The sequence below is a fragment of the Macaca fascicularis genome, chromosome 15, assembly GCF_037993035.2.
Source record: "Macaca fascicularis isolate 582-1 chromosome 15, T2T-MFA8v1.1".
Classification (NCBI taxonomy): Eukaryota; Metazoa; Chordata; class Mammalia; order Primates; family Cercopithecidae; genus Macaca; species Macaca fascicularis.
In genome coordinates this window covers 16,381,309-16,392,143 of record NC_088389.1, presented here as the reverse complement: position 1 = coordinate 16,392,143, position 10,835 = coordinate 16,381,309, and the positions used below count along the sequence as shown (strand labels likewise).

At 47.2% G+C, this 10,835-nt stretch overlaps 1 protein-coding gene across 2 annotated transcripts in view; it reads left to right on the top strand.

The window, feature by feature from the left end:
- Positions 1 to 476: 476 nt before the first annotated feature.
- The window catches only part of STXBP1 (syntaxin binding protein 1), an 80,346-nt gene continuing 69,987 nt past the window's right edge, over positions 477 to 10,835 (top strand). For both annotated transcript variants that reach the window (XM_005582167.4, XM_005582166.4), the window contains exon 1: positions 477 to 640. In XM_005582167.4, the coding sequence (XP_005582224.1) occupies positions 604 to 640 (37 nt within the window). In that variant the 5' untranslated portion in view covers positions 477 to 603. The remainder of the gene's footprint in view (positions 641 to 10,835) is intronic.

Here is a 10,835-nt window from a genome sequence, read left to right as displayed (position 1 = left end):
GGTATTGTGGGTGGATTCATCCTGGCTTCGCTGCCGCTGGGAGTGGGCGCTGCTAGTAAGAGATCTCGCCTCCAAGCTCTTTCCGTGGGCAGGGAAAAAACGGAAGCTCCAAGAAAGAGGAAAGACAGGACCCGAGCGGGGTTTCAGGCAGATGGAGCGCGTCGGTAGCCTGTGGCCAGGGATCCCAGCAAGGAGGGGAAAGAGGAGGCCTGGGTACCCCGCGCCCCGAGCGCGCGCGGCGCGTGAGGTGAGGGGGAGGGCGCGGCTCCGCACCAGCCAGCCGCCGCCTCGCGCCCAGCCGCATCTCGGGGGGCGGGGCTGAGTCCCCGGGCCGCAGTGCGATTGGCGGAGGCGAGTGGGTGACGCCGACGGCCGGAGCGAGGCCCCGCCCCCGGCTTGCCCCGCCCCCGCGCGCGCCGGCGGCCGGGCAGCCTCGCTCTGGCTCGCGCCGCGCCCCCGCGCCCAGTCCGCGCGTCAGTCGGTCCCTAGCGCGGCTGCGGGGTGGAGAGCTGCGACCGGCCCAGCGCGCCCACCTGAGGAGGCGGCGGGGTCCGCAGGCGTCGCGGGAGGAGGAGATCGGAGCCGGGAGACTCGCGCAGCGCCATGGCCCCCATTGGCCTCAAAGCTGTGGTTGGAGAGAGTAAGTGGAGCCGGGGTCCTTCCAGCAGGCGGGGACTGCGGCTCCCGAGGAGCCCCGCGCGGCCCCTGCCCGCAGCGCCCGGGCCTCCAAGCGGGCTGCCCGCCCTGCGCCCCCGACCCGAGGCTCCTGGCCCGCGGGGTCCCGTTATTCAGGCGCCGCCCGCGCTAGAGGAAGGCTTCCCCCGCTCTCCCCTCCCTCACTTCACGTTTCACCCAAACCCTCCCCCTGCAGCCCGCCCTCCTCCCTTCCCATCCTCCTTCCTCGCCGTCCCTGTCTTCCCTTTTCCCTGCATCCTCCTTCCCCTCCATCCCTCCCTCCCGCTCTTCCCTTCACCCTCATTTCTCTACCCTCGCCCCATCCTTCCCCCTTCCCCCACCCCTACCCTACCTAACCCCACCTCTCTCCTTCCCGCCTCTCCCCATCCCACCCCCTTCCCCCTCTGTCACCCCCAACACGCGTGCCTCTCCTTCATCTCGCCTCTACCCCCTGCAGCCCGTCATCCTGCCCCGCACCCCCATCTTCACCCCCGTTACCTTCCCCTCAGTCCCCTCTCCCCTTCCTCGTCTTTATTCCCTGAGCGCCCAGACTCCGCTCCCGTTTCCTGCAGTCCCTCCTCCTCCCCACCCTCCTGGGTGAGTCGTGACGGGCGAGATCCCGGCCTGCGTCCTCCTCCCCCGCCCCGGGCCGCGCCGCGGTCCCTGCCTGCGGGACCCACCTGGGAGACTGGGCCGTCCCCGGCCTGGGGAGGAGACGCCTGTTTTCCGGAGGCTGAGAGCTCTGCTGGGCCGGGGCCACCTCACTCCTCCCCTTCCCGGGGCTTGGCTTCCAGGGTGGGGACTTATCAGGGTCCTGAACCCCTGAAACCACTCGGGAGATGAGGAGAGCTTCGGTGTCCGCCGCCCAGCGCCGCAGTCTGCAATCTCCCTGCTTGCGGGGCTCGGCCCTGCAGTAGCCGAACGTTTCAGGAGCTCAGACCACGGTGGCAGGGAGGAAATGGTTGTTTATGGGTTTGGATGAAAGGCACCACATGAATGGATTTTTAAAAATGGGTGGCGGCGAATGGTGGCCGCAGCGGAGCGAGGGCTGATGGTGGGTGACATTTACAAAACGGCGTTCTCAGTAGTAAATCAGATTGGTGATATGTGTGGAAAAACAGTCCCTTGTCAATAATTTGTCCATTTCTTTATAGCAAAAAAATGTGTAAGGATTGCTGTGGCTTTTGCTGTCTCTTTGGGGATTAAGTGAAGATTAAAACTGGGCTTTTCTCTGTAGGAGAGGATAAGAAAGGAAAAAGAATAAAATGGTGGAAATTTAGTTTCCTTTCCAATGATTCTCTCCTATCATAGCGCTCGCTGTCTGTGGAATGCTTTTGGCCATGTAGTGTTCTTGTTGAGCACCATAGCTGTTTTATCTCCCCTCCCCATTCTTTTCATTGATATATAGAAAATACTCCTACTGAGAAATCTCGTTGTAAAACCTTACCTCACCTATTACATCAGAAGAAAATTGTTATAAAAACTGAGCCCCAAATAAAACGAAATTTTTAAAGGTGCTCATCATAACACCTGCGTTGTACCCATGCAGTACAGATTCTGATACTTGTTCTCAGGTGTTTAGGGCTACGAGGACCCGTAGGGATCCTCTAATGTCAACATCTCCTTTTACCCATGAGTAAGAAATGGAGACTTGGAGCAGTTAAGTGACTTGACACAATCAGTGTTAATTTTGTAAAACTTGGTGGGCATTTCCTTGTAGCATTAGTAAAAAATAACTTAATTATTCTGTATATATATTTTCTTTCCAATATCCTTTTAAAGGGTAGTGAAATATGGAATAGAATCTTACAGGTTGTATTCTTTAAAATGTTATATTTGTACTTTGGGAGGCTGAAATGAGAGGATTGCTTAAGCCCAGGAATTCAAGATCAGCCTGGGTAACATAGTGAGACCCCATCTCTGTAAATATAAACGTAAAATAAAATGGTATATTTGAATACTACACATTGAAGATAAAATCCCCAAGTGTTATAGAAATCAAGTTTTTGCATCATTTTGCCGGAACCCTTGTTTATGCAAGTGGCTCCATAATTCCCCTCCCCCACCTTTAATTAGAAGCAAGCATAAAGGTAAAAAAAAATTAATATGCAGCATGGTCAGAATTTACTTTCCAAAATAAAGCAAACCCATTGTACACAAAGATAACAAAGCAATTTTACATGAAATTGGTGAATATGGCTAGGCGCAGTGGCTCATGCCTGGATCTCAGGACTTTGGGAGCCTGAGGCGTGCAGGTCACCTGAGGTCAGGAGTTCGAGACCAGCCTGACCAACACAGTGAAACCCTGTCTCTACTAAAAATAAAAAATTAACTGGGTGTGGTGGCAGGTGCCTGTAATTCCAGCTACTCAGGAGGCTGAACCCTCGCTTGAACCTGGGAGGCAGAGGTTGTAGTGAGCCGAGATCGTGCCATTGCATGCCAGCATGGCGACAGAGCAAGACTCCATCTCAAAAAAAAAAAAAAAAGAAAAAAGAAAATAATTGGGGATTATGTTAATAGAGTTCTATTCCTATAACAATTAGGTATAAATTTTGGGGAAAAAAAAGTTGAAATCCTTTGTCAGTGATGCAGGTTAATTCTGGCTTCTAATTTTGGATGGGGTTTCTAGACTTGCCCTTTTCTCTAAAAGAGGCTGAGGCAGGAGAATTGCTTGAACCGGGAGGCAGAGGTTGCAGTGAGCTGAGATTGCGCCACTGCACTCCAGTCTGGGCTACAAGAGCCAAACTCTGTGTCAAAAAAAAAAAAAAAAGGAACCTATTATACAATAAAAAAAAAAAAATTGACGATCAAGTAGAGCTTGTTTCAGAAACACAATAGTTCAATATTAGAATGACATTAAGAAATGAAAATTTTAAAACTATATAATCTTTTCAGTAGCAACTGAAAAACAAGTTAATCTGCTTTTAAAAACAAAGCAAAAACTCTTAGTAATCCAGAAGTAAAAGGAGTAGTTTAAATGTCCCTGTAGAGAAACCTCTCACCTCCCCAATCCCATCAGGCCTCCCTGTACTCACCGTTTTCTGGACCATTCATTTGTAATTCCTATCACAATTGAAATTAATAAATGATTTGTACTAATTGTAAGACCATAAGTTCGCTGGGGGCAAGAACTAGTATCTAGCACAGTGCTGTCACAACAAACTCTAGCAATAAGTCTGATAGGAAATTAGCAAGACCTTCATAAATGGAGAAGAATGCTATGTTGCTTTATGGAAGAATATTAAAAAAATCAGTTGTTGCTAAATTAACCTATACATTTAATAAAATTCCTACAGAAGTTCTAACATTCATCTGGAATGGTAAAAGCTAAGCTAAGAGAAGCTAAGAAATTTTTGAAAAAAAAGAAAATGGGAATTTTCACCTACCAGATTCAAAACATACTGTGAAGCTACGGTTACCAAAACATTGTAGCACTTCCAAATGAAGGGGGAAAATGAAAAGATCAATGACATAGAACAAGAAGTCTAGAGTAGGTCGGGACGAGAATCCCGTATATGGCAAAGGTGGCATTTTAAGTCAGTGAGCAAAGGAAAGAAAACTCAACATACGATATTCAGGCAGTTGGCTACATTTTGGTGGGGAAAATAAATTTACTTCTGTATTTCACATGTTCACAAAAATAAGTCCCATAGGGATTAAATAAATAAAATGATAAAGGTAGTAGACCATAACAGATGTACGTTTCCTTATATTATTGTGCAGTAGCTTTCTAAACATTATTAGAAAACATTAAGGAAAAGACTGACAGATATGACTACACTTCTATTCAGTAAAAACACCAAAAAGCAATATAAAAGACCAATAAGCTTGAAAAGCATCTACAGCATATAACAAAGGACCAATATCTATTTATCTATCTATCTGTAAAGAGCTTTCTTAAATGTTAAAAAAAAAAAAACAACTAAATAAAAATAGACAAAAGACATCAGTTAGTTATCTATTGCTGCATAACAAATTACACCAAAACGTAGCAGCTTAAAACAATGGTCATTTATTGTCTCAGACATCCCTGAGGGTCAGGATCTGGGAGGAGAGCAACCTGGCTGGGAGGTTGTGGCTCAGGGCCCCTCCGGAGGTTAAATCAATGGGCTGTAGCTATCTCAAGACCAGACCAGCACTGAAGAATCCACCTCCAATGGCACTCCTGTTGTTGGCAGGCCTCAGTTATCCAGCAGGCTGTTGGCCGGATACCTCAGTTATTTGCCACAGGGGCTTCGCCTGGGGCAGCTCACAGCATGGCCAGCTGGCTTCCTCCAGAGCCAGCCACCCAAAAGAGATGGAGACCTGGAGACCGCAGTTGCTATAATCTAATTTAGAAGGGCCATCATCACTTTTACCATACCCTATCCACACAGACCAACCCTGGCACAAGGTGGGAGGGGACTATATAAGCGCATGAATACCAGGAACCAGGGACCACTGGAGGCCATCCTGGGGGCTCTCTTACCCCAGAATGAAAACGAGCTTCAGAACTGGGCTAGGACACAGTAGGAAAGCGGGGAGGAGAGCAAGACCAGCAACCAGATGCCTTCACTTTACACACTTCTGTATTATTTGATTTTCTTCTCTAAAATTTATAGTGTGTTCTAGTTTTATAATGTAAAAATTAAAGGTTTTAAAAATATTTTTTATTAACAGGAAAGCAGAGAATGCATCTCTGGTTCTGGCTCAGTACCACCAAGTTCCCCAGCTTGTGCCAGGCTCTAGTCATGACAAGAATGACTACCTACTGAGAACCTATGATGTGCCAGGCACTGTCCTAGTCACTTAAGTATACTATTCCTTTTTTTTTTTTTTTTTGTGAGACAGAGTCTCACTCTGTTGCCCAGGCTGGAGTACAGTGGTGCGATCTTGGCTTGTTGCAACCTCCGCCTACCGGGTTCAAACAATTCTCCTGCCTCAGCCTCATGAGTAGCTGTGACTATAGGCGCACACTGCCACTCTCGGCTAATTTTTTGTATTTTAGTAGGGGCGGGGTTTCATCTTGTTGCCCAGACTGGTCTTGAACTCCTGAGCTCAGTCAGTCTGCCTACCTCGGCCTCCCAAAGTGCTGGGATTACAGGCGTGAGCCACCGCGCCCGGCCAAATATACTATTCTTAATGCTAAATGTCCTAAGTTGGCCGGGTGCGGTGGCTCAAGCCTGTAATCCCAGCACTTTGGGAGGCCGAGACGGGCGGATCACGAGGTCAGGAGCTCGAGACCATCCTGGCTAACAGATGAAACCCCGTATCTACTAAAAAAATACAAAAAGCTAGCCTGGCGAGGTGGCGGGCGCCTGTAGTCCCAGCTACTCGGAAGGCTGAGGCAGGAGAATTGTGTAAACCCAGGAGGCGGAGCTTGCAGTCAGCTGAGATCCGGCCACTGCACTCCAGCCTGGGCGACAGAGCGAGACTCCGTCTCAAAAAAAAAAAAAAAAAAAAGTCCTAAGTAGATATAAACTATCCCCATTTTAGAGATGAGGAAATTGAGGTACAGATAAAGTCACATAACAGTGCACACAAGTGGTAAGGCTGGAATTCAAACTCAGGCTTCTCTGGCTCCAAAAGGCTGAGCTCTTCATTAGACCAGTCCACTTTGCCCCTCGATGCCCCATGTAACCCACTAGAAGGGTGGGTAGGAGGAAGGCCATCAATCCTGGAGCACCAGGGAGACACACAAAAGGCCCAGACTCTGGGACTGAAGAATTGCAGCTGACAAAAATAGCTATAAACGTTCCTGTCCATTTGGGTTCATTATGGGTTAGTATTAGAACAAGGGGGACATCCTAATGTTCCAGGCAAGCAGAAACTCTCTGCTTCAGACCATGTACTTTCTAATAATGTAACTAGCCAAAGCTAGTCATAAAAATTCTGAATCACTGGTCAAGAAACACATTTTCTCATCATCCCCTCTATAGCCACCCCTCCAACATTTTCCCCGATGATTGAATTCTAAGGTTCCCTTGCCCCTGCTTTTCTCTGCCAGGGGATGAAGTGAGTAGAAGGGGCCTTTGTCTAAGGACTGCGGCTCCTCCTATCCTCTCACCGTACTCAGCAGCCCAAGAAGTGAGTTCAGTCATCATCCACCTAGCTCTTTTAGGGCCAAATTGGCAGGAGAGATCAGAGGTGTCAGACCCAGCCTATGAAAGACAGATATTCCTCTTTCCTCAATGTCCCTCACTAATCCCCAGCCCCCCCCCGCCCCAAATAAATACACGGGCAAAGAAATCTTTGAAAGTTGCACTTTCCAAGTCAATTCAGTCTCTCTTATGAAGTGGCTTCAGTATTTATCAGGTTATAGATTATGATCAATTGGTCTGAACTTTGAATCTAAATCTAAAAATTACTGCTTTGCTTAGAATAAAAACTGTAATAAAAACTAAATCTATTGATCACTTATTAGGTGCCAGACACTGTCCTAGGCACATCGTATGTTGTCATTTAATTAACCTCACAATGATCCCATGAGTTATACTCATTAGTCTTCTTCTACTCTGAGAAAACGGAGGCTAGAGAGTTTAGGATGATTCCCCAAGGTTATCAGTTTGTTGTTATAATGTTTGTATGTATGCATTTATTTATTTTGAGACAGAGTATCGCTCTGTCTCCCAGGCTGGAGTGCAGTGGCGCCATCTCGGCTCACTGCAACAACCTCTGCCTCCCGGGTTCAAGTGATTTTCCTGCCTCTGCCTGCTGAGTAGCTGGGATTACAGGTGTGTACCACCATGCCTGGCTAATTTTTGTGTGTATATATATATATATATATATATATATATATATATTTTTTTTTTTAGAGGGGGTTTCGCCATGTTGGCGAGGCTAGTCTTGACCTCCTGACATCAAATGATCCACCCACCTTGGCCTCCCAAGGTGCTGGAATTACAGACGTGAGCCACCACTCCAGCCCTGTTATAATGTTTTAATAAGTAGCATTTATTTCGCATCAACAAGTGCCAAATACCAAACTAAGTGCTTTGTGTATGCTAACTCATTGAATGTCTATAGTTACCCTGTGAGGGAGGTGTATTTCTTGCACTTTGTGGATGAGAACATTGAAGTCAGAGGTGAAGAATGTGCTCTAAGTCCCACAGATGAGAAGAGGCAGATGCAGGATTTGGACCCTGGTGGTTTGGCTGGAGCATCAGTCTTAACCTTGACACCTGTCTTCTCACATTTGTGTTCTGGTTCACAGGCTGCAGAGCCTGTACTTTTTTTTTTTTTTTTTTTTTTTTTTCCAGAGATAGGTCTCTGTCGCCCAGGCTGGAGCACAGTGGTGCAATCATAGCTCACTGCAACCTCAACCTCCTGGGCTCAAGCGATCCTCTTGTCTCAGCATCCCAAGTAGCTGGGACTACAGGCACGCACCATCATGCTTAGTTAATTAAAAACAAATTTTTTTTTTTTTTTTAAGATGGAATATTGCTCTGTCACCAGGCTAGAGTGCGTGGTGCGATCTTGGCTTATCGCAACCTCCGCCTCCCGGGTTCAAGTGATCCCCCTGCCTCAGCCTCCTGAGTAAATGGGACTACAGGCGTGTGCCACCACACCCAGCTAATTTTTTGTATATTTAGTAGAGACAGGGTTTCACCATGTTGGCCAGGCTGGTCTCGATCTCTTGACCTCATGATCCACCTGTCTTGGCCTCCAAAAGTGCTGGGATTACAGTCATGAGCCACCACACCTGGCCAATTTTTTAAAAAATTTTTAGTAGGAATGAGGACTCACTATGTTGCCCAGGCTTGTCTCGAACTCCTGAGCTCAAGTGACCCTCCCACTTCACCCTCCCAAAGTGCTAAGGTTACATAAAGCCTGTATTCTTAACCTCTGTTCCTTGATTTTTGATACTTGAAAATGTTTTTTTCCCTAAATTTTTCCAAAAATGTACAGGATCTAAGTGGCAGTCAGGTCCTCTGGATTCTGTTCCGAGTTCTGCCCCTGACTCATGGGTGACACTGGGTAAGTCACAGCTCTGCCAACAAGACACTGAAACTTGCACTTTCCCTCTACTAATGATTTAATGTACTGCAAATCCTGCTTGACCTTAAGTACTAGAGAAATTTGACTTGTAAAAAGAGATAACTTAGGCCAGGCTCACGCCTATAATTCCAGCATTTTGGGAGGCCAAGGCGGGAGGTTCACTTGAGCCCAGGAGTTCAAAACCAGCCTGGGCAAAATAGTGAGACCTCGTCTATACAAAAAATTTAGAAATTAGCCTGCCAGGCGCGGTGGCTCATGCCTGTAATCCCAGCACTTTGGGAGGCCGTGGTGGGTGGATCACCTGAGGTCAGGAGTTTGAGACCAGCCTAGCTGATGTGGTGAAACCCCGTCTCTACTAATAATACAAAAATTAGCGGGGTGTGGTGGCACACATCTGTAATCCCAGCTACTTGGGAGGCTGAGGCAGGAGGATTGCTTGAACCCAGGAGGCAGAGGTTGCAGTGAACCGAGATAGTACCACTGCACTCCAGCCTGGGCAACAGAATGAGACTCTTGTCTCAAAAAAAAAAAAAAAAAAAAAATTAGCCAGGCATAGTGTCCCCCATCTGTAGTCCCAGCTACTCAGGAGGATTGCTTGAGCCTAGGAAGTCAAGGCTGCAGTGAGCCAAGATCGCCCTACTGCACTCTAGCCTGGGAGACGGAGTGAGACCCCGTTTTTTTGTTTTTTGTTTTTTAAAGTGGTAACTTTAGGCTGGGCGCAGTGGCTCATGTCTGTAATCCCAACACTTTGGGAGGCCGAGGCAGGTGGATCACCTTAGGTCAGGAGTTCAAGACCAACCTGGCCGACATGGTGACTCTACTAATAATACAAAAATTAGCTGGCCGTAGTGGCACACACCTGTAATCCCAGCTACTCGGGAGGTTGAGGCAGGAGAATTGCTTCAACCCAGGATGGGGAGATGGCAGTGAGCCGAGATCGTACCATTGCACTCCATCCTGGGTGACGAGAGAAACTCCATCTAAAAATAAAAGTAAAAAAAATGTTAACTAGTTTGGCAGTGCCTCAAAAATTACACATAGAGGGCCAGGCACGGTGGCCCATGCCTGTAATCCCAGCACTTTGGGAGACTGAGGCAGGCAAATCACCTGAGGTCAGGAGTTCGAGACCAGCCTGACCAACTTGGAGAAACCCCATCTCTACTAAAAATACAAAATATTAGCCGGGTGCGGTGGTGCATGCCTGTAATCCCAGTTACCCGGGAGGCTGAGGCAGGAGAATCGCTTGAACCTGGGAGTTGGAGGTTGCATTGAGCCAAGGTTGTGCAATTGCACTCCAGCCTGGGCGACAAGAGCAAAACTCCATCTCAAAAAAAAAAAAAAAAAAAAAGGAAAGAAAACATGACGCTAAGTGAAAGAAGCCAGGTACAAAGGCCACGTACTGGATGCTCCCATTTATATGAAGTGTTCAGAGTTGGCAAACCCAGAGACAGAAGGTAGGTTAGTGGTTGCCAGGGGCTGGGGGAGGGCAGAATGGGTCCCATTTATATGAAGTATTCAGAGTTGGCAAACCCACAGACAGAAGGTAGATTAGTGGTTGCCAGGGGCTGGGGGAGGGCAGAATGGGTAGTGATCGCTAATAGGTACGGGGCTTCTTGTTGGGTGATGAAAGTATTCTGACCAGCTACAGGGAGCCAAGATCATGCCACTGCACTCCATCCTGAATGACAGAGCAAGACCCTGTCTCAAAAAAGTAAGTTACATAAAATGGCAAAGCGTATGTGAATTACATCTGAATAGTAAGTTTTTAGATGTTTTTAAAAAAGAGAGCAAGCTAACTTGAAAGGTAAGCTATTAGCCCAGTTGACACCTTTGTCCTGAACTTTCCCTGGAGTATCGCTTAAATGCACATCATCAAGGAAGTCCTTTTAAAAGAGGGTCAGTTTAAAACATTTACATTGAGAAAGAGAACTTCAATATTTAATTGCACAGCCTGGGTCTCCAGGGAGGAGGGTGCTTAAATATGAGCATTTGTTTTACTTCAAAGTTAAATACAATTCTGTGGGTGACCTGTCCATGTCACAGTTTCTCCATGCAACTGTGAGACAGTTTAGGGGAAAAAAAAATCATCACTATCTGATAACAGATTTACTAGGAATTTTTTTTTTTTTTCCCGATACAGAGTCTCACTCTTTCACCTAGACTGGAGTACAGTGGCAAAATCA